The sequence below is a fragment of the Bufo bufo genome, chromosome 7 (genome assembly GCF_905171765.1).
Source record: "Bufo bufo chromosome 7, aBufBuf1.1, whole genome shotgun sequence".
In the NCBI taxonomy this organism is placed as follows: domain Eukaryota; kingdom Metazoa; phylum Chordata; class Amphibia; order Anura; family Bufonidae; genus Bufo; species Bufo bufo.
In genome coordinates, this window is record NC_053395.1 from 193,895,588 (window position 1) to 193,918,775 (window position 23,188).

The 23,188-nt window shown below is 47.5% G+C and overlaps 1 protein-coding gene across 5 annotated transcripts in view; it reads left to right on the forward strand.

Annotated features, from left to right (window-relative positions):
• COBLL1 (cordon-bleu WH2 repeat protein like 1) overlaps window positions 1-20,565 on the forward strand; it is a 128,617-nt gene extending 108,052 nt beyond the window's left edge. For 4 of the 5 annotated variants that reach the window (XM_040441338.1, XM_040441335.1, XM_040441336.1 and 1 more), the window contains 3 exons: window positions 1,449-3,208; window positions 5,509-5,655; window positions 18,588-20,565. In XM_040441338.1, the coding sequence (XP_040297272.1) occupies window positions 1,449-3,208; window positions 5,509-5,655; window positions 18,588-18,674 (1,994 nt within the window). In that variant the 3' untranslated portion in view covers window positions 18,675-20,565. Of the gene's footprint in view, window positions 1-1,448; window positions 3,272-4,032; window positions 4,137-5,508; window positions 5,656-18,587 lie in introns of those variants that run through there. The other variant, XM_040441339.1, reaches the window with a different exon arrangement.
• Window positions 20,566-23,188: the final 2,623 nt, after the last annotated feature.

The window sequence follows — 23,188 nt, forward strand, 5'->3', positions numbered from 1 at the left end:
ATGGACAGGACCCTCCCTCAGCAGACATTTTTGGGATGCATAGATAGCGGTCAACCCCTGTAATGTTAACTGTGGTAAGATTGGCTTGTGGAGCAGTATGACCACCTGTCTGAGTGGGGATGCAGAGTCCCTAATTCAGTTTGATTCTACGTTTTTTTGGAGTCCAGTACTGACGCTCACTAGCAATAGTCTCATAAAATCCAAATTGTTATTCCAGGTCTCGGACTTGATGTTCTTGGCGTGAGTTATGTAAACGTTCCAGTATGTACTTTCCATGTTTTGTGTGTGATATGCATGACTAGAAATACGCCTTTGACACTTCTCTAGTGACGGATTGGAAACAGTAAATCGTTTTCCTATTCGCTCGATATGTTCTAAAAGTCCTAACTTAAGACATGTTGTGGTATAAAATAAGGGACTTCATAAATGTCAGTATAATCCTAGGATGTAGTCGCACCCTGTGTTGTGTTTGGTAACTAATTATGTTGTGTGAATTACATCTATACTTTTCATACCATAGATTGGGGACATGGCGTTCTTTTCTTTTCTATCAGTAGAAATTTCTAATAACAAATTCTTACAGAATTCACGAAGGAGTATGAAAAAAACAGCGATTATATTGGCTTAAAGGGTTATGCTGGTTCAAACAAGTTATCCCCTATCCTGATTTGAGGGGGGGGTCCGAACAATGAGACCCCCAACGAGCATAAGAGGAGGAGCCCTGTATCCCAAAATGAATAGTGTGATAGGTTGAGCATGTTCCCTGACTCCCCTTTCTCTATGGGACAGCTGGGGACATCACAGCCCCCTTCTGAGAACCTATCTCTAGTATGCCCCCAAGCTACAGTTTCCATAACTAATTCACTTGTAGACGAGCTACAGAAACAGCATAGAACAGACCACTCGGCTGTTTCCTCAGTCCCAAGCGCCTCCTGCTGCTAAATCCAGAGGTGGAACCCACATCTATCAGATCTTTACGGCATAGGTTTATATAGAGCCAGAGAAGGGGAGGAGTGTCTGCTCGGCGGCTCCTATCTGGCTACTTCTCGCCCAGCTTGGCCTGATTGACAGGTCTCTCCTCCTACTTGTTGATCAAGCCGAGCCTGGTGGGGAGAAACTGGACGGTAGCCAACCTGAGAACACCCCTTTAAGTAGATGGCATGCAGATATATAGACCCATGTAAACAAGAGGCCACAACTCTCACGTGAGTAACATGGCCCGTAGCAAACGGCTGATATCTAGGGTATTCGGGATAGGACCTCCACGGTCTGATCTTTACTGCCTATCCTGAGGATCAATATTGTGACGGTGACCCCCCCCTTATCCATCGTCTCCTGTGCACAAGTTGCACATACAGTATGTATGTCTCATTTGTTGGCGTACTGTTGTGCTAGTTCATCATTTATATATTGGTCAATTTAACTTTTTCTTTCTTTTATTTCTTTAGGTGAAAATAGGACATCTACCCCTACCAGGGAATTGAAGAATGGTCAATTACTTGAAAGTAAAGTAGCAGTAGAGGAACAGGCCTCTCAGACTCGGCCATGTGTACAGTCTACTGAAGCTCTAGGTACTGTTACAGAAGATAGCGGATACATTAATCTGACTGAAAGCAGTGCGGATTCTGAGCGGAAGCAATCCATTAGCGAAAAGGGAAAAATGCAGGATTCGGCGGTGCAGACAGTGAATTTTGACAGCGATGTGGAGGTAACGATAGACAAGGAGATCACACATTCTCAGGGTAACTCTTTGGCAGACAAAGTCCAACATGAAATCAATGGTCATGGAAATAATCCAGCACAACTCGGTGAACAGCGTAATAAACATGAACATATCAGCAACGTGAGGGAGAGCGTCGAAACTCAGACAGTAAGCATCCAGGAGAACATGGTGGAAAGTTCTCAATCAAAAGCATTTCATTTATACCGACAACATTCTGACCCAAAACCTAAGCCTTCCAATGAGATTACTAGAGACTATCTGCCCAAAGTTGGAATGACTACTTACAAAATTATACCCCAAAGATCATTTGATATAGAAAGGTATGTAGACCATGAAGGTTCACAAGATGCAGGGAAGCCTGCAATCCCATCTGTGAATGAACAGGACACTAGTCATACTGTCACAAACAGCAACGTTGCCCCTCATTATGGCCTGGCTTATGAAAAAAGTGAACCTCCTTCAGTAGTGAAAAATGGAGCCCTATCACCACAGGGTTCAAACGTCAATACACTGAGTACGATTTCCAAAACTACTGCTAGCCAAAGTCAGAAAGAACATTTTGCACTATCAAGAAGTTTACTCTCTGCCCCTGTTTTAACGTCAGATAAAACATCTCCTCCTGAGGTCAAACCAAAGCCAAAACCTACCAGCCCAGTGAAAGGTCCAAGTTCTTTCTACCTGCAGATGCAAAGGAGAGCTTCAAGCATGTATGTGACGTCGGCTATTAACAAGGCAAAAACGTCTGCTAATCCTTCAATCACTACTGCTAAAATTAACGACTTGGGAAACGAGGCATCACAGATAACCATTAAAACCCTTCCTTCTAGAGTCAATGTAGTAAATTTTCCACCTAATATGGAAGATAAATTACCAGAAGAAAAATCACCGTTGCCAGAGATGTCAAGTGAAAGGAAAAAGGGTGGTCTTGGGACCATATCCGAAATGCATTCAGAAGTTGGAAACCAGATCAGTGTCCCACAAGCTTCTATTTCTGAACAAAGAGGATTGTCAAAAGAACGGTATTTTCAGCCACAAGTGGTTGAATCGTGTGAAGAGAAAAGGCCTGATTTTTTAACACTGGAGCAAAAACTTTTGGAAACCAGGAATTCAGTGCCTCAGGTCTCTCACAAGAAACCATATCCAGTTGTGCAGAATAAATGGAAGCCTGAAGTAGTTTCCACTACATCTTCTAGCAAAACTGTGCCATCTTTGATCTCTCCTACTAGTCAGAACCCTCCATTAACTCTACCAAAATTAAGCAACTTTGTCACCCCAAGACCATTTTTAATTTCGCACAGTTCATTTTCATCCTCTGTAACACCAGTGGTTAAACGTTCTCAATCGTTCAGTTCTGGCATCTCGCCTACCAAATCACCTTTGAATGTGGATACTCCCGTGGGTTGGTCTCCGGTTACTTCTCCAAGTGAAACCAAGAAGGATTCGCCAGTATTCTCAGCTATTCCACAGGAGAAGGCCGACCATGAGGTAATGCGTACATAAAAATGTCAAGACAGGTAAACATGGCTTCAATGAAAAAAACTGTATCAGACTTAAAGGGCTTCTGTCACCCCCCAAAAGTCATTTTTGGGGTAATTAAAATCTTTATAGTGAGATTATTCAATATATAGTGATCTTACCCTTATCTGTTGTCTAGTTTCTTTAAAAACCACACTTTTATAATATGTTAATTACCTGGCTACCAGCAAGTAGGGCGGTTACTTGCTGGTAGCCGCCGCATCCTCCTTTCAAAAAAACGCCCCCTCCTCTTGTTGATTGACAGGGCCAGCGAGCGCTCTCCTCCTCTGGCTGGCCCTGTCTGCGTTCTAAATCTCGCGCCTGCGCCGTATCGGTCTTCAATCGGCGCAGGCGCACTGATAGGAGGACGCTCGCTCGGCGCTCCTTCCTCAGTGCGCCTGCGCCGCTGAAGTCACATCTACACCTGGCGCAGGCGCACTGAGGAAGGAGCGGCCGAGCGAGCGTCCTCCTATCAGTGCGCCGACTGAAGACCGGTATGGCGCAGGCGCGAGATTTAGAACGCAGACAGGGCCAGCCAGAGGATGAGAGTGCTTGCTGGACCTGTCAATTAACAGGAGGAGGGGGCGTTTTTTTTAAAGGAGGATGCGGCGGCTACCAGCAAGTAACCGCCCTACTTGCTAGTAGCCAGGTAATTAACATATTATAAAAGTGCGGTTTTTAAAGAAACTAGACAACAGATAAGGGTAAGAGCACTATATATTGAATAATCGCACTATAAGGATTTTAATTACCCCAAAAATGAAAAATGACTTTTGGGGGGGTGACAGAAGCCCTTTTAAGGTAAATTTCCATATGGCATTTTTGGAAATAGTGGTGGTCCACTTTGAGACCCTGCTAGTGCCCTCCGTGCAAAGGCCCCAACCCTGTACCCAAGCACACTTGTGAATACCTAAACTCTGTTGTACTCTGTTGGGGGCAGGGAGGGGAGCTCAGCTTGTAACTATTACGGTATTTAGGCAATGAGAAGAAATCAAAAATACAAAATTAAACCCAAAAGGGGATCCCTAACACTGCTATGTAAATGTAATCATATTAAACTGTGTTATTAACTGTGTTTTTTTAATTTCATTTTTTCGGTTTGCAAAGATTTATTAATGTTAATTGTCGTCATTAAAAGGCAATTTCCATTAAATGACTATACGGTAAGTAATCTACAGCATTGACCCCTGACACTTTTTGTGTATACTGTACTGCGGGGAGTACGGCATGTGAGCCAGCAGGTTTGTAGACAGAGGGACCGAGCTGCGGCTCTACTGTACCTGTAACATGGCAGACTGGTCATTTTCTGTTAGCGAATTAGGACCTATGAGAGGTCTGCAGCATGAATAGGTGAACTTTAAAAGGAAGTGCTCCTTTCCTTACGGAGAGCACCTTAATCAGTGTGAGGAGGCTTATAGGCCATACATGCTCCTCTGGAATTCTGGGAAGAAGGGATGCAAATGAGCTCTTAGCAAGCTCTGCCTCTGAGACTAACGGTCCATTCACACATCCGCAATTTTGCGGAACGGGTGCGGACCCATTCATTTTATGATGAGCAAAAAAATAGAACATGTCCTATTCTTGTCTGCAGCCACGGACAAGAAAAGGCATTTCTATTATAGTGCCAGCCATGTGCGGTCGGCAAAATGTGGAACGCACGTGGCCGGTGTCCGTGTTTTGCGGATAGCAAAACAGTTGCAGACGTGTGAATGGACCCTTTGGGTCCATTCACGCGTTCGCATGACCCCATTCATTTCAATGGGTCCACAAAAGATGCGGACAAAACACCATGTGCTGTCCGCAGCCGCACTTCCGTTCCGCTGCCCCGAAAGATAGAGCATGTCCTATTCTTGTCCGCAGCCACGGACAAGAATAGGCATTTCTATACTAGTGTCCGCCTTGTGCGGTCCGCAGAATGCAGGACGCACATGGCCAGTGTCTGTGTGTTGCGGATCGCGAAACTCTAGCGGATGTGGAAATGGACCCTTTTTGGATAGCTGCCTTGCCTTATCTGGTGGCATTAAAGACAGAGCTTGCAAAGAGCTCATTTTGCATCCCTTCTTCCTAGATGGCCTAGGCAGGTCTTCCTGCATGATCACAAAGTTCTAGATTTATCTGAATGTGAACTATAGGTTTGACATGTGATTCAATTGGAAATTGCCCTTTAATATGTGTTCAGATTAACCCCTGTATAGAACACAACACTTCAAATTTTCAATTAATCTGTTTAACCTGAGAATGTTGTCACTGTAAGAACTTTTCTTTTGTAGACACTAACCCATGAACTAAACTGTAGTCCTCCTCCCGTTCCTGAAAAAAAGCCCTCAGTATCTTTCCAAAGTTCTGATCCAGAACAACTCCGTCAGGATATCCTGGCTGCCATACGTTCCGGACAGGCGGCTTCCAATCTGAAAAGGGTGAGTTTGGTAGAAGGTAGATTTAGAATTTTCATGTCAAAGATTCAGACTTGGGGCTCATTCAGACGGCCGAATGAATGAGTCCACATCCGTTCTGCAATTTTGCAGAATTGATGCGGACCAATTCATTTCAATGGGGCCGCAAAAGATGCGGACAGCACACGGTGTGCTGTCCGCATCCGTGGTTCCGCTCTGCGATAGATAGAACATGTCTTTTTTTTTTTTTTGTCCACAATTAATTGCGGACAAGAATAGGCATTTTCTATTATGGTTGCGGCCGTGTGCGGTCCGCAAATTGTGGAATGCACACGGCCAGTATCCGTGTTTTGTGGATCCGCAAAGCACTACAGCTGTCTGAATGGCCCTTTTTGGCTGATAAATTTTGCCATGAATCCTACTGTTCAAGCACAGGCATCACTGGTGAGACGGGAGCTGTCCTCAGACTATATAGTCCTATCTAAAGGGCTTCATAGAACGGGGACAGATTTGCATTCCGTTACCCAAAATGGCACCAAAAATGTTGTGGCATTTGGGGCACCTTTTGGAAGTGGCTCCCTATGAGTCAAAGTAGGACTTTTTAACAAGCCTTGGGACATGACAGGGGAAAATACCCAAGTCAGATATCCATCTGAAGACAGCTGTTTAGAGGAGCCCCTCATCAGTACGGAGTCTGGCTTTGGTGCAGCTTAGGCAGGGTACTGGCTCTCCTTAAAGAGAACAACCCTGGATGGAGACTTACTGGCAATGCTCCATGGGAAAATAATATGCAAAGAGAAAGAGAACGGTCTTGTTGGCATACACAGCTGGTCTTTCAGGTGAGCCAGTCCCCTTCTTAAGCTGCTTCCAAGGCATCACAGCCAGACAGAGGCCCACTCCATTCTTATGTGGGGCAAGCCCCCGAAACAGTAGTCTGCGGATGGTTATTTGGCTTGGCTATTTTCTCTTGTCTTGTCCCAAGGCTTGTTAAAAAGTCAGGCTTTGACTCCTAGTTAGCCACTTCGAAAAGCTGGTGCTAGCAAGATGGTCCTCTTTCCCTGGGAGATACCTCTTTGCATATTATTTTCCCATAGATCATTGCCACCAAGTCTCCATACAGAGCTGGTCTCTTTAAAGGGGATTTCCAGTTTCCTCAGGATAGGTCATCATTATCAGATTGGCAGGGGTCCGACTACCAGCACCGCTGCCGATCGCTTGTTTGAAGGGAACGCAGCAGCGCTCATGTCACACTCTGTCTGCTCCTTCCCGTTGAAGTGAATGGGACAGAGGAGCTGTAATTACTTCTCCTCGCCACTGCACATGTTCTCTTCAAACAGCTGATCGGGGGGGGAGGGGGGGGGGTGCCAGGAGTCAGACCCCCGCTTATCTGATATTAATGAGGATATGTCATCAATATAGCAAACCGGACAACCCCTTTAAGGAGAGCCTGTTCCCTGCCTAAGCTGCAGCAAGGTGATATTCTGTATTAGTCTTGGCGAGGCGATCAGCACAAGCGGGTCTCACGGCTTGAAGTCCCAAATTCAACTTTCTCCCACTTCTAAGTAAAGCAGCACATTTTCCTTGGTTATTCTAGCATTTGATGTTGGAGTTGATGTCATTGTTGTGTGACCATCACGTGCTTTATTATAAATGTCCGTTTGCGTAACGCTGTGTACACTTTGCACTTTTTATGAATCCTTTGTGGCTAGATTGAGGACGTGTTCTGTGACCCTTCTCTTTCCCATGGAAACTATTGTCACTTGACAGGCTTCAACAAAGTCTCTGTGTGTTCGGATTTGAGATGGGCTTTAGCTTTGTGCTCTTGTTATGCTTAGAAACCTGACCTAACATATATACGTTCATTTAGAATAGCTGCTGCTCCAGCAAGTTTCGACAGTCAATAGACGACTTTTCTCGCCCATATTCCTTGGGGGACACAGGAAACCATGGGTATAGCTCTGCTCCCTAGGAGGCGTGACACTAAGTGAAAGCTGTAAGCCCCTCCTCCATCAGCTATACCCTTCAGCCTGGAGAAGAGACTGCCAGTTTTTGCTTAGTGTCCAAGGAGGCAAGACACCCCCTGCTTATGCAGGGTTGTTTTCCTATAATTTTTATTTTTGCGTTTTTTTGTTGTTTTAATTCGATTTTTTTCTACTTACAGGGACAACAGAGGCGCATTAGACCCCTCTGTTTCTCCCGGGGTTGAGTTGCGCCAGTGCCGGTAATTCCGCACTGCCGCCTCCCCCACAGAAGACAAGGTGGACCAGGGCAGCCCCGCTCCCCTGCGTCCCGCCAGCTCAAGGGTCGCCCGCACGCCAAGTCCCTCCCCCGGCTTCCTGCCACTGCGGTGCCAGTAGCTGAAGGGGCGACCCTGCTGGATGGATTGAGGGCGAAGACAGCGTATGGTGAGAGTGGCTGCTCCAGCCTCCCCTTCCTTCCTCCCACCGCTGCTACATCCCCCCCCCCCCCCCCCCCCCCCACCCCCCACCCCCCACTCATGGGCATATCGTACCGGCAACCTTACCGGGTATCATTTAGGGGGGACTTTATCTGGGGAAAAATCCTTTATTCAGCGGCAGGGCACGAACTCTGCCTTCAGGAGATGGCTGTAGGCAGGAGGCCGTCTGCCACATCAGGCGCGGCGGGGGCCGTTTTTTCTTGGCGCGAACGGCGCCATTTCATCTGGCCGGCACTCATCCTACCTCGGGGGTTAAAATCATTTTGCCGCGCGCGCGCGGCTCTGCGTCTCTTTCAGCGCGGCAAGGGGTGGGCGGAGCTTCACAGCGCTCCGCTACTTCCGGTTTCGTCGGGCTCCACATCGCATAGTGCTGCTTGGAATCCTCTCTGCTTCCGATCCTGAAGCTATTCATCCCCGTGCCTGCTGCCTCTCCTCCACAGCCTCCTTCAGTCTGCTCCCCTTGCTGCTGCCGCTTGCATCATCCGGGTCTAGTAGGACTGTTAACCCCCTCCGTGCCACCAGTACTGTTATTGGGTGTAATCCCCGTTCCTTTTACTGGGGTCTCCCACTTTAAGGCAACATTTTTTTCCACCATGTCAGACCCTTCTGCAGCCGCCAAGCCTTGGTACCATGCCTGTACTGCTTGTAGGGAACCCTTTCCCCGGGGGCAGTCTGATCCGCACTGTCCGGCATGCCGAGCTCCACCGCAGCCTCAGTCGCCCGCTGTGTCGCTCCCTGCTTCCTCTGACCCGCCTGACTGGGCTAGATCCCTGTCCCAGGCCGTGGAAAGCCTCACTCATGTCGTGGGCCGCCTAATAGACAGGCCGCCTACCCCGCAGGACGCCACTCTTGCTGTCGCGCCCTCCGGGTCCACCGCTTCTGCCGCTGCAGCGGGTTCACCCCTTCTTAGTGACCCCTCCCGAGCTAGGCACTCTCAGAAGCGTCTTAGAGTAGAGCGAGCCTCCTCCTCGGATGCCTCCCTCTCCCCGCCACGCGTGCGCACTCAGACGAGCCTCTCCTCTCCAAAGGATTCGTTCTCTGAAGGTGAATTGGCGGTTTCAGATTTGGAAATGGACTCGGCCCTGCCGTCCAAGCTAGCCTCAGCGATGGGTCAACTCATCTCGGATATTCGTGACACCTTTAAGGTGCAAGATGACCCCCCTAGCTCTGACGCAGCTAGCGTCTCCTTCATCAGACCCAGGCAGGCCTCAAAAGTCTTTCCAATCCACTCTGATTTCTCCTCCGTGGTGTCTAAGGCTTGGGCTCGCCCGGACGCCCGTTTTGTCAATCCCAAGAAGCTGGACATTTGCTATCCTTTTCCAGCCGATGTCGTGGCCACCTGGTCGTCCCCACCCAAGGTGGACCCCCCTGTGGCCCGTCTGTCAAAGAACACGGCCATCCCTGTTCCCGACGGGTCCTCTCTTCAGTCAGCGGAGGACCGTCGCATGGAGACCCTTTCCAAGGGCATTTTTGCTGCCTCCGGTTCTGCTCTCAGACCGGTTTTTGCCTCTGCTTGGGCAGGTAAAGCAATCTCTGCCTGGGGTGCGCAGCTGGAACAGGAGTTGGACTCAGACGTCCCCATCCAGGACCTACGTTCCTTGGCCCAGCTTATTATTCGGGCCGGGAATTTTGTTTGTGAGGCCTCCCTTGATGCGGGAGCCCTTATTGCACGCTCCTCCGCCCTGGCGGTTTCCGTCAGGAGGGAGCTCTGGCTGAAGGTTTGGAAAGCGGACGCTGCCTCCAAACGTTCCTTGGCGGGGCTACCGTTTGCGGGTTCCCGCCTTTTCGGGGTCCGCCTAGACGAGCTTATTTCGGAGGCCACGGGTGGAAAAAGCACCCATCTTCCTCAACCCCAAGCCAGGGGCGCCCCCCGCGGACGCCCTGGTGCGTCTCGTTTTCGGTCCTCCCGCAGGACCTCTGGGGCTCCCCCCGCAGCTGCCGCTTCGGCCCCGCCCCAGGATAAGCGTAGGAAGCCGTTTTTTCGGGCGCAGCCCTCCTGGCGCAGGCTGCCCGCACACCCGCAGCAAAGCAGTCCTCTGCCTGAAGGCGCGCCCCCACCCACCCGGGTGGGGGGCCGGCTCCTCCTTTTCAGGGACATCTGGATGGCTCACGTCTCCGACGCCTGGGCTCTCGAAATTGTGTCCTCAGGATACAAAATCGAATTTGCGTCCTTCCCTCCAGATCGGTTCTTTCGCTCCCGCCCCCCGCGGGACCCGAAAAGCGCGGCTGCGTTCTCCGCGGCTGTTCAAGCCTTACTGGACAGGGGGGTGATTACCCCCGTTCCTCTAGAGGAAAGGTTCCAAGGGTTCTATTCGAACCTCTTTGTAGTTCCCAAGAAGGGAGGTTCGGTGCGGCCCATTTTGGACCTCAAAAAGCTAAACCGTTTTCTCCTCCTTCGACGGTTTCGGATGGAGTCCCTCCGTTCCGCGGTGGCTTCCCTGGAGCAGGGAGATTTCATGTCTTCCATCGATATACAGGATGCCTACCTCCATGTTCCGGTAGCCCGGTGTCACCATCGCTTCCTCCGGTTCGCCGTGGGGGACCTCCACTTCCAGTTTGTCGCCCTTCCCTTTGGGCTGGCAACAGCCCCCCGGGTGTTCACCAAGGTCCTGGCCCCGGTTTTGGCCTTACTCCGTTCCAGGGGTGTTTTTCTGCTACCGTACTTGGACGATATTCTCATCAAGGCTCCGTCCCTTTCCCAAGCGGTTGCCAGCGTGGATCTCACTCTAGAGACTCTGGCAAGATTCGGTTGGGTCATCAACTTCCCCAAGTCCTCCCTTCCTCCCGCCAGACAACTGGTCTTCCTGGGAATGCTTTTAGACACGGAAGCGGCGGAGGTACGTCTTCCCTCGGAAAAACGACTGACCCTCCGTCGGGCGATTCGGGGTCTCCTTCTCCACCGTCGACCATCCTTCCGCTTCTGCATGCGGGTCTTGGGGCAGATGGTTGCCTGCTTCGAGGCGATCCCATTTGCGCAGTTTCACTCCCGCCCTCTCCAACGGGCGATCCTCTCCTCCTGGGACAAATCGCCGGAGTCTCTGGATCATCCCTTCCATCTATCGCCTCCGGTGCGGTCATATCTCCGCTGGTGGTTGCAGTCCCCTCTTCTGGGCAGGTCCTTTCTGCCGCTCAACTGGTTGGTGGTTACAACCGATGCCAGTCTCTTGGGCTGGGGAGGCGTGTTTCCTCCCCGATCCGTCCAGGGCATTTGGTCTCCATCGGAGTCCAAACTCTCGATCAATGTCCTGGAGCTGAGAGCGGCCCTTCTGTCTCTGCGACACTGGACTCATCTGCTGAAGGGTCATCCAGTTCGTGTGCAATCGGACAACGCCACGGCTGTGGCGTACATAAACCACCAGGGGGGCACTCGCAGCGTTGCAGCAATGCGGGAGGTCACCAGCATTCTCCGTTGGGCGGAAGCCCACGTCCCGGCCCTATCTGCAATTTTTATTCCAGGGGTGGACAATTGGGCGGCGGACTTCCTCAGTCGCACCACCGTCGACCCCGGCGAGTGGTCTCTTCACCCGGAGGTGTTCGAGGCCATTTGCCTTCGTTGGGGCATACCGGACGTGGACCTCATGGCCTCCAAATTCAATCACAAGGTCCCCGCCTATCTGTCCAGGGCCAGGGATCCGGGAGCCTGCGGAGCCGACGCCCTCGTTCTTCCTTGGCGAGGCTTCGCGCGTCCATACATATTCCCTCCCATCCCTCTCCTGCCCAAGGTCCTTCGGAAGATCGCGGCGGAAGGCGTCTCGGTGATTCTGGTCGCTCCGGACTGGCCCCGCCGGTCTTGGTATGCCGACCTCATGCTGCTCCTGGCAGACGCGCCCTGGCCGCTGCCCGCCAGGGAAGATCTTCTCTCTCATGGACCAATCTTCCACCCGCGTTTAAGGTCCCTACGTTTGACGGCGCGGTTGTTGAGACCACCGTCCTGACACGTAGGGGTTTTTCTGCGGACGTCGTCCGCACCATGATCCGCGCCCGTAAGCCGTCCTCTTCTAGGATCTATTATAGGACCTGGAGGACCTATTTGGGGTTCTGCGCCGATCTGGGGATTCCTCCGCTCCGCTTTTCTCTCCCCACCGTTTTGTCCTTCCTGCAGAGCGGACTTGCCCAAGGTCTGGGCCTTAGTTCTTTGAAGGGTCAGGTGTCTGCGCTGTCCATTTTGTTTCAGCGCCCACTGGCCCCCCTTGGTCCTGTCAAGACCTTCCTTCAGGGCGTGGCTTACGCGGTTCCCCCGTACCGCCCTCCGGTACCGCCCTGGGACCTGAACCTGGTTCTCTCAGCGCTCCAGGCTTCTCCTTTCGAGCCTCTGCGGACGGTTTCCTTGCGACTTCTGTCCTGCAAGGTTATTTTCCTTGTAGCCGTCACCTCTCTTCGAAGGGTGTCCGAATTGGCTGCACTCTCCTATCTGGAACCTTTCCTAGTGTTCCACCAGGACAAGGTAGTTCTGCGTCCGGTCCCTTCCTTCCTTCCTAAGGTGGTCTCCGCCTTTCATCTGAACGAGGACATCGTTCTCCCCTCTTTGTGTCCTTCCCCTTCCCACCCGCGGGAGAGGAAGCTTCATCGCCTGGACGTTGTCAGGGCGCTCAAGGTTTACCTGGAGGTAACCAGCTCTTTCAGGCGTACTGACTCGCTCTTTGTGGTTCCGGAGGGGTCGCGCAGAGGGATGGCGGCATCCAAAGTTGCTATCGCCCGTTTTGTCAAGTTGGCTGTTACTGAGGCTTATCTCGCCAAGGGCAAGGTTCCGCCCCTCGGTGTTACCGCTCACTCCACTAGAGCGGTCGGGGCTTCCTGGGCTCAGAGGAATCGGGCTTCTACGGAGCAGATTTGCAAGGCGGCCACTTGGTCCTCCTTGCACACCTTCACCAAGTTCTACAGGGTGCATACTCATGCGCCGGCTGACGCTGCTTTGGGCCGTCTGGTGTTGCAGGCGGCAGTTGATTGATGCCTCTGGTGTTGGTCTAGTTTGTTCTGGGGGCTGGGGGGGGGGGGGGGGGGGGGGGGGGGGGGGGGGGGGGGGGGGGGGGGGGGGGGGGGGGGGGTGCTCTGGAACGTCCCATGGTTTCCTGTGTCCCCCAAGGAATATGGGCGAGAAAAGGAGACTTTTGTATTACTTACCAGTAAAGTCTCTTTCTCGCTCTTCCTTGGGGGACACAGCACCCGCCCTTCATTTGGGTTACAGTTGTGGTTCCGGCTTGGTTGCCCCCGTTGGGGCTCGACAGTTCTTTTTTCCGGTTGGTGGTTATCTTTCACTACTTGGACACGCAACTGGCAGTCTCTTCTCCAGGCTGAAGGGTATAGCTGATGGAGGAGGGGCTTACAGCTTTCACTTAGTGTCACGCCTCCTAGGGAGCAGAGCTATACCCATGGTTTCCTGTGTCCCCCAAGGAAGAGCGAGAAAGAGACTTTACTGGTAAGTAATACAAAAGTCTCCTTTTATCTAATAGGGTGGGTTACTGCAACGCGACTCCCGCTGCACCTCCAGGTAGCGGCATATACACAGTTGCTCCAGCAGCCTCTGCGCCGCTCTTTGGAGCATTGGCGCCAGGCGTAAGATGTCTCGCTCTGTCGATCAAGAAGAAGGAGGAGGAGCCTCTTGAGTAGCAGGGACAGCCCCTTGCGCTGCTCAAGAACGGTTTGATGAACAAATCGTTTGGCTCATCTCTAGTGCTTGACGTAAGGCAGGCAACAAATTTTGGGCAGAAATGGAAAGCTTTTGTACTAGGGCTACTTTCACACTGGCGTTTTGGTTTCCGTTTGTGAGATCCGTTCAGGGCTCTCACAAGCGGTCCAAAACGGATCAGTTTTGAACTTGATGCATTCTGAATGGATAAGGATCCGCTCAGAATGCATCAGTTTGGCTCCGTTCCGTCTCCATTCCGCTTTTGGAGGCCGACACCAAAACACTTCTTGCAGCGTTTTGGTGTCTGTCTGACAAAACTGAGCCAAACGGATCCGTCCTGGCACACAATGTATGTCAATGGGGACGGATCAGTTTTCACTGACACAGTAGAAAACTGATCCGTCTCCCATTGACTTTCAATGGTGTTTTGGCTATGTTAAAGATAATAAAAACGGATCCGTTCTAAACGGTGCAGATCCATGACGGATCTGCACCAAACGCGAGTGTGAAAGTAACTTTTTTTTATTTTATTTTTTATACTGCAATCCTTCGGTTCAATAAAAAATAATCCCATTAACTGGGGAATGAACAGAACACTTACCTGGTGTCCTCATTTACACTTTTTCAGCTACAGAGGCGCCAATTCTCAGGCTCCTCTTCTGACGCCCAAGATGGACGCACTGCTTCTGAGACTGGTGCACATTGTACATTTGGTAGACACTTCTTGCTGACCTTGGATTGGCGGCCAGCACTGCTCACATGAACAATGCTGGCCACTCAAAGATCAGGGCTGGACAAGTAGGGAGCGGGTTTGGCTACCGGTGTACAGTGAGGAGCGGTGCAGATCTAAAAACGAAAAAAATGGAAATCAGCGCACCATGTAAGTCGTTCCCCAGTTAATTTTTCTTGTTTTTGAATCTGACCAAGGCTTCTTTCACACTCGCGTTAGGCTTGTTCAGCAGACTTTTTCAGCAGGAGAACAGCCTGCCGGATCCGTACTAACGTTAGCACATGTGTGCTGCCGGAAGTCCGCCCTGGCCCCATTCACCATAATGAGGACCGGCCGGAGATCCGGCAGCAGCGCTGCAAACATGCCGAAAGGCAGCTGGACAAAAACCACAACCCCATTATAGTGAATCGGCAGGGGCGGACTTCTGAAAGCAAACATCGGTACGGATCCATGCCGGACAAGCCTAATGCGAGTGTGAAAGAAGCCTAACAAGTCCTCTATTAGCGCCCACTACGTGTCATCGAGTGCAGGTCTCGATCTCTATTACTGTGTTCCCCAGTTAATGTGTGTTTTATTTTTTTTATTTTTTCTTGAACTGGAGTGTCGCTTAGGGTAGGAATTTGAGTAGAGCTTCGTCGATAGTGGGCGAAAAAAAAAAAATCTAGTGTTTCCCAGTAGTAACAAGTTTGGGAATCAATGGGCTTAGCAACCATTATACCGACTAGAGCGATAAATCATTTAGGAAGAGTCGCTGCGGCAAAAAAGACATAGGGGGAGATTTATCAAGACCAGCGCTTTTTGCGCTGGTCTTTGATATCGCTGCATTGCCAGAGCTGCAAGCCTCGCATCCTCCAGCAGTCTGTGCGCCTGAGCGGAAACCTACAATCGCTCCGAGCTTCATTCGCACCAGAACCCTGGCGTAAATGAAGATACATTTGTTGTTGCTGCCCATGCCCCCTCTCTCCCTTGCCTCGCCCCATTTAGGAAAAGTGATGAGGGTGGCGTAAAACCATAGATGCAACAATTCTTTGTAAAAGAAAAAGCTCCAAACACATAGTTTTACCACTTTTCATGTGCAAGGGAGATGCTAAACGCCTCTCATAGTGCTGTGCTGTGCTGAATCATCATCGCCCCTTTCCCTACTCAGTACAGCTGGTTCCGCTCGAAATGAAACTGCAGCACCTCTTGCCTCGGAGACGTGAAGATGTTGACCATCTGAGTGCGCTTTGCACAGGAATGTTACATCTTTACCACCCGCTGCATCAGCCAGCTCGGAACGCAACCTAGGCGATCAACCATAACTTCTGAGTTAACTAACTCTCTACCTCAGCCTATAGGAGACGGACAAAAATGAATTCTTCTTTGAACATTGGATTTGGTTTCTTGTGCTTGGGTGGTAGAGGGTTAATGCCACAATTAGGGGAAAGCTCCTATAGGAGTCACAGGGACATATGACCAATTAGGCGGCCTAAATCTGTCAACAGCAACAGCTGTAAATGGCCCCCACTGATTGTTATACCTTAAATGAAAAAGAGTTCTCTTTTAGTCTGGCTTTGCCTTCCACTAATGTCAAGCCCAATGTTCTGCAGGTCTTGGGAGCAGTGACGTAGTTAAATGTCACACATAATCCTCAGTGCTTTTTAATTAAGTCTGAACTTTACATTACCTATGCTTCACGGAATTTGACTTTTTCACATTTCTGAACCGGTTTTTATGCCTGTTTACTAACCCAAGACATGCCGAAAGTATATGATGGCGAAGTCGTCTCCTGACACCAGTGTTTCCTGTGGAGTTGTATGACTAACCTGGTAAAAGTGTAAAACCCAACTTTACTAACTAATTTATTACTTATGTCTTTTCCGGACATATCCCCATTTTCACCCCTCTGGCCCCCCTGACATGAGCATCGGAGCATCTGACCCTTTTTTGTTTATATTACACTGCTAGGCGGAGGCTCCCGCCTAGCAGTGTTCCCAGTGACGTCACTGGCACTGATGGGCGGGCTTTAGTGCTGTCCTTGCCGCTTTACAGGCTATGGCAGCGCTAATGCCCGCTCATTAGTATCGGTGATGTCAACGAGCCATGTAGGGTGGGTGTTCGGAATCCTAATCATACATTTGTTGTTGATATCCTGTCCTGTAATCCTGAGAAGTGCTTGTTTTCATCTGTATAAAATAAGGTTTTTTTGATGCAACATGGGCATTGTCATTTGGTGCACTATAGCTCCAGCAGTAATGGCAGCCAGAGCCTCCCCGTCTTATTTCATTGACAATCCCTGAGATTTCAGAGCTGGTAGCAATGACACAGGGGTGCACGAAATGGACAAGTCCTGCCCACGTTGCGCCAAAACCCATATTTGCGTAAACATAAGAGGTATGTCTCAGGATTGGAGGACCAGATTTTCACATCTATCTCTAGAACGGGGCCCCTAAAGTGAATGAGGGTGCACCGCTCAAGCACAGCCACCCTCCATTCACTTCCATGGGAGTTCGAAAAATAGCCGAGCACTAGCTTGGCTATTTCCAGAACTCCTGTAGAGGTGGATGGAGAGATGCACATGCATGTGCGGTGCGTTCTCCTTTCACTTCTGTTCGTTTGCTCTACTATTTTCGGAAGTCCCATAAAAGTCAATGGAAAGCATGCAGTGCACGTGCAGCGTACTTTACTTCGCTTTGGGGGCTTTGTTCTAGAGATAGGTGTGGGTCCCAGAGGTGTGGCACTATACCACCAATGTCTAGATGACACAACCCCTTTATGTATTCAGTTTTACTGCTCAGTATAGGAAAAATATCTGCAACTTTTGATGAAAAAATATCCGCTCCTTTTTGGCATATTTAAAGAGGACCTTTCATGGATTTTTTTTTTTTGTTTAGATAAATACCTTTACTTGCGGGGGAACCCCCCGCTGATGCTGCCACCCGGCAGTTTTCCCGCTCAGTGTGGTACTGTTACTGGGAGAGAGCAGTTGCATTTTTTTTTTTTTATAGAGAAAACCCTTTTAAATCGGGATATCCCTAAATGAACATGTAAATAAAAGAAACATGAATACCTAATCCCCTGCCTAGGTTTTCATAGGCAAGGATAAATAATATCAAAAGGGGGACAATTACTAAGACTGGCAATTTAGATGGCGGCCTTAGTCCCTGTCCACTGCAGCTTGGTACTAAGAGGCGCCGGCATTATCCGGCGGATGTTCAACAAGATTTAAAAAAACTAGGGAGCTGGTGTAGATTTAAAGTCATTTTCTACGCCAAACACAGGCGTAGAAAATGATGAATGAAATGGGCCTGCTTGCCCGCCCTCTTCCCCACCCCCTTTTTCTCAGAACTTGAGAAAAGAGGCGCAAGTGGAAAACACTGGAAAAAAGGCACAGATTTTGCCGCAAAACACTGTTGCGACAAAATCTGTGCCTTTTTAGTTTAGATAAATACCTTTACTTGCGGGGTACCCCCGCTGATGCTGCCACCCTGCCTGTTTTTTTCAAATATCACTCCTACGCCCCGATGTGCCCCCCTGCAGTTTTCCCGCTCAGTATGTTAATACTGAGCATCGGTACAAGGAGGAGGAGACGCCAGGGTTTCTCAATGGGCGTCTCCTTCTCCCTGGCTGTAGCGCGATCCAATCACAGCGGAGAGCGTCAACTGCTCTCTCCCAGTAACAGTACCACACGTTCACAGTTTCCACGTGGCATTGCAGCCTAGTCCTATTCACCTCAGTGGGGCTGATCTGCAGTACCAGGCATGGTGGTGGTCTGTGAAAATTTATAAAGAAAAGCAGACAATTTTTTTTTTCTACCTCTGTCTGTCAGCACAAAGAGAAGAGATCCCTCATGAGCTGTAGGAGGAGATGCATGTGCTTCTGCTTACTTCCAGCATGTATTTCTAGAAAGGACAGGGCCTCATGGGGTCTGAAAATGCCTGCAAGAATGAAGATTGTAGGCTTAATACTCAGTGGTCACCATAAAAAAATAAATACATTTCCATGTCAAAGGTGTTCCTAGCCTTTAAGTGATCAGTAGCCACACCTAGCGTGATATAATCTCCTTTTTATGCTGCTCAAAAAGAGGAGAAAATGGCAAAGGACTTGGGCCATTCTAAGATCCCACTCTGTAAACTTATCTTTTTCTCTTCGTCTTGTTTCAGATCACGATCCGCTCAAATACTATTTCTGTTAATGGAAAATCCGAAATCAGTCATCCAGTGTTCTCAGAAACGCTCTCCGAAGACTAGCGGTTGTGCCAAAGATCAGCGATTTTATATTGACTTCAGCCACCACCTACCCGATTTAATAGTTCTATGTGTAAAAGCGTTTTTGAGTTAAATTAAAAGTATATATTAATATATTAAAATAATATGCAATATTGTTGCGACTTTCATAGGAAAGTTTCGGAAAAGAAATTATATTTTTTGGGGGATTTTTTTGTAATTAACTTAAGTTTGTGGCCTGCCATTTTCTATAATCGTAGACGTTTATGTTCTAATTAGAATATAACCCGAAATTTATAGATTTATAGCAAAGTTCTTTATGTTCTGTTTATTTTGTACAGTCATATGCTGCATTTTGTTTGTTTTTCTGACTACGATGTAATGAATCTTAAGCAATGTTGATTCCTTAAATTTACTGTATAGAACTGCCAATATTGCCTCATTGTTGTAGAGATAATTTAAATAAATCTGCAGCTAGCAGCGTTGACTTTAACTCTCTGATTAAAATGTTACTGTATCTGTTACCTTGACCTTAAATTTACGGTTTCCTTTTTTTTATTTATTTTTTATTACGTTTTGACGATTGTTATGAAGGTTCTTCACCTAAGTGTTTTATTTGAAAAATCTGATTAATTTGGCAGTAAAATATTTAAAAAGGCGTGCCTAAGAGGGACTGAACTGATGCATCCTGATGCATACTAAACAGATTGCTCTCCATTCAGAATGCATTAGGATAGAACTGATTTGTTTTTTTGCCAGTACTGAGCCCCGAGGACTGAACTCAATACCGGAAAACTTTAACGCAAGTGTGAAAGTACCCTAATTTGATACAGGCTGGTTGCTATGGACTTGCTGCCTGACAACCCTAGTTGTGAGGGGGTGTATCCCTAGCAGTAAGGTAACGTTGGGGCCATGTATTTTGTACTGCGAACGCACCTATTTTGAGGGACATACCAACAAACTGTGTATGAAGACCTCCTGGTTGGGGGGGGGGGGGGGATCAGCATGCTGGATTTTAACGTTCCTGAACCTTTGTTTCTGTTGGGAGTTGTCTGGTAGGACCATATTCCTCTCTGACCATTGAAATACACAAACACAAAAAAAATACAAAAATGATCTGGTGTTTATTCACCAAGATGCATCATAACAGAGCGACGTTTCGACTCTCCTGAGTCTTGCTTGAGAAAGACTCAAGCAAGACAGTCGAAACGTCGCTCTGTTATGCATCCTGGTGAATAAACCCACTTGATCTTTTGAAACTGAAGGAGTGCTGCAGATCATTTTTGGATTTATCTCTGGGACTACAAGCCAGGGTCCGTCACTGCCTTCACCCATAGGTCCTTTTTGAGGACTGTCTCCTATTGACTGGAAACGCCTATTTAGGTAATGTAGTGCTGCTCCACTGTGAACTTCATTGAAATAAACATGCACACTTGGCTGGGCCAAGTGTGAACTTTTATGGTGGAGTCAGAAAGAAATGGCAGCAGAATGAGCTTTTTGGCTGACAGCTATCTCGTGTGATATGACCACATGGCAACTTTCTTCAGAAATGGTGCACACCTGTCCATGAGCTGCGTCCTGATATTGCGGCCCAGTCTCCCATTGACGTAAAGGAGGTTGAGCTACAGTACTACACACAACCTGTATACAGGTGTGGCCACAGTTTGTGGCTCAAAACAGCTGAGTTCTAATCCCGCACAAGCTCTTTAAGCCCAAAAGAGAAGCTGCTTGGCTAAACTCATCTTTATTCTGCCCCTATCTTAATCAGATTTTTCTACAAATAAACATAGGTGGAGAATCTATTTAAAGAAAACATGAGCTTTAAAAGAGAAATGCTTCACTACTTTTGTATTACCATCAACAGACATAAGTTCACACTGTATCTTCCACTGCCAAATAAAAGGTTTTAGCTGTATGTATTAGATTTTATTTCCTTGTTCTTAACAAATATGCCACATAAATATATCATTTGTTTCCTTTTCCACTGATATAATTATCTAAATGTGTCTTCTGTTTTGCTAAGTGTTTCTTTGTAGATGTTTTCACAGTTGGCTTTTTAGTTTTGAACTGAATTTATGATTTCTATAATTTCTTCACTAAATTAACTTTACAACTTTTTTTTACTTTTATGTTTTGCTTTTGAAAATATCACAGTTCTGTCAAACTTGGAAAAAAAAAAAAATATTAAAAAAATCTTTACTGCAGCATAGTTAATTTGTCGCATAGTGGCCGACTTATGAAGAAAATACAGGGTTATGGCAATAATGAACATAAATTATTTTTTTCAGTGCATTGTTGTGTATGTGTATAATACATTTTAATTATTTTTTTAATAACAGAAATATGTTACATAGTTAATACGGTTGGAAAAAAAGACAAAAGTCCATCAAGTTTAACCAAGGGACAGGTGGGGACGCGAATCCCAGAAGGAAGTGAGACTCGGATTTCTACAGTTTTCTTAAGCATTTATGTTTTTTACTTTTAAGAATTCGTCCTAAAACCCTTTTTGAAACTGTCTACTGTTCCTGATGTGACCACGTCCTGAGGAAGTCTATTTCACAGCTTCACAGTTCTTACAGTAAAGAAGCTTTGACACTTCTGGAGACTGAACTTTTTCCTCTCCAGTCGGAGGCAGTGCCCCCCTTGTCTTTTGAGCACATTTTACATGGAACAACTTTTTCGCCGTATTTTTTGTATGGCCCATTTATATACTCTGTACAGGTTAATCATGTCCCCCTTTAGACGTCTCTTCTTAAGAATAAATAAATTCAATTCTTACACTCTTCTTCATAACTTAGACCCCTCCATGCTCATTTTAGTCGCTCCTCCTCTGTACTTTTTCCAGCTGCAGTGCATTCCTTCTATGGACTTGTGCCCAGAACTGAACTGCATATTCCAGATGAGGCCGCACCAACGCTTTGTAAAGTGGCTAGTATTACATCCCTGCCACGCGGAGTCCATGCCTCGTTTAATGCATGGACCATATCCTGGTGGCCTTAGAAAGCAGCTGATACTATAATTTAATCTACCATCCACAAGGACACCCAAATCCTTCTCTATACGTAACTCTCCAGTGCTACATCACCTAGGACATATGAAGCACAGAGATTATTACTACCAAGATGCAGAACTTTACATTTGTCCACATTGAACCTCATTTGCCAAGTTGATGCCCAATCACTGAGTGTTCAAGTCAGCTTGTAGTTTGTGGACATTTTCCATAGACCATACAGTTCTACACAGCTTAGTGTCATCTGCAAAAATAGATATGGTGCTATTAATCCCGTCCTCAATATCATTAATGAATAAATTAAATAATAAAGGGCCCAGCACTGAACCTTGGGGTACATCACATATAACCTGGGACCATTCTGAATAGGAATCATTGAGCACAACTCTCTGGACACGGTCCTTCAGCCAGTTTTCAATCCAATTACAAACTATACTTTCCAAGCCAATAGACCTTACTTTACTTATTAAGCGTCTATGAGGGACAGTATCAAAAGCCTTTGCAAAATCCAGAAACACTACATCCACAGCCGCCCCTCTGTCCAGGTTACTACTCTCCTCCTCATAAAAACAAATCAGGTTAGTCTGTGAACTTCTGTCCTTGGTAAACCCTTGCTGGTTATCACTTATAATATTATATATAGTCACATACTCCTGTATATAGTCCCTTAACCCCTTAAGGGACACAGCCTTTTTACACCTTAGGACCAGGCCATTTTTTGCAAATCTGACCAGAGTCCCTTTAAGTGATGATACTTTAAAACGCTTTGACTTTCCAGGCCGTTCTGAGATTGTTTTTTCGTCACATATTGTACTTCATGACACTGGTAAAATGAAGTCAAAAAAATATTTTTTTTTGCACCAAAAAATACCTAATTTAACAAAAATTTGGAAAAATGTAGCAAATTTCAAAGTTTCAGTTTCTCTACTTCTGTAATACCCCCTAAAATTGTGATGACTTTACATTCCCCATATGTCTACTTCATGTTTGAATTGTTTTGGGAATGATATTTTATTTTTTGGGGATGTTATAAGGCTTAGAAGTTTAGAAGCAAATCTTGAAATTTTTCAGAAATTTACAAAACTAAATTTTTAGGGACCAGTTCAGGTCTGAAGTCACTTTGCGAGGCTTACATAATAGAAACCACCCAAAAATGACCCCATCTAAGAAACTTACACCCCTCAAGGTATTCAAAATGATTTTACATACGTTGTTAACCCTTTAGGTGTTGCACAGAGTTATTGGCAAATGGGGATGAAATTTGAGAATTTCATTTTTTTGTCTAATTTCCATTTTAACCCATTTTTTCCCCTAACAAAGCAAGGGTTAACAGCCAAACAAGACTGTATCTTTATTGCCCTGACTTTGCGTTTACAGAAACACCCAATATGTGGCCGTAAACTACTGTACCCCGGCCACACAGCGGGGCGTTAGAGTGAAAGGTGCGCTGTTTGGTTTTTGGAGGGCTGATTTTTATGGACTGGTTTATTTACACCATGTCCCATTTGAAGCCCCCCTGATGCACCCC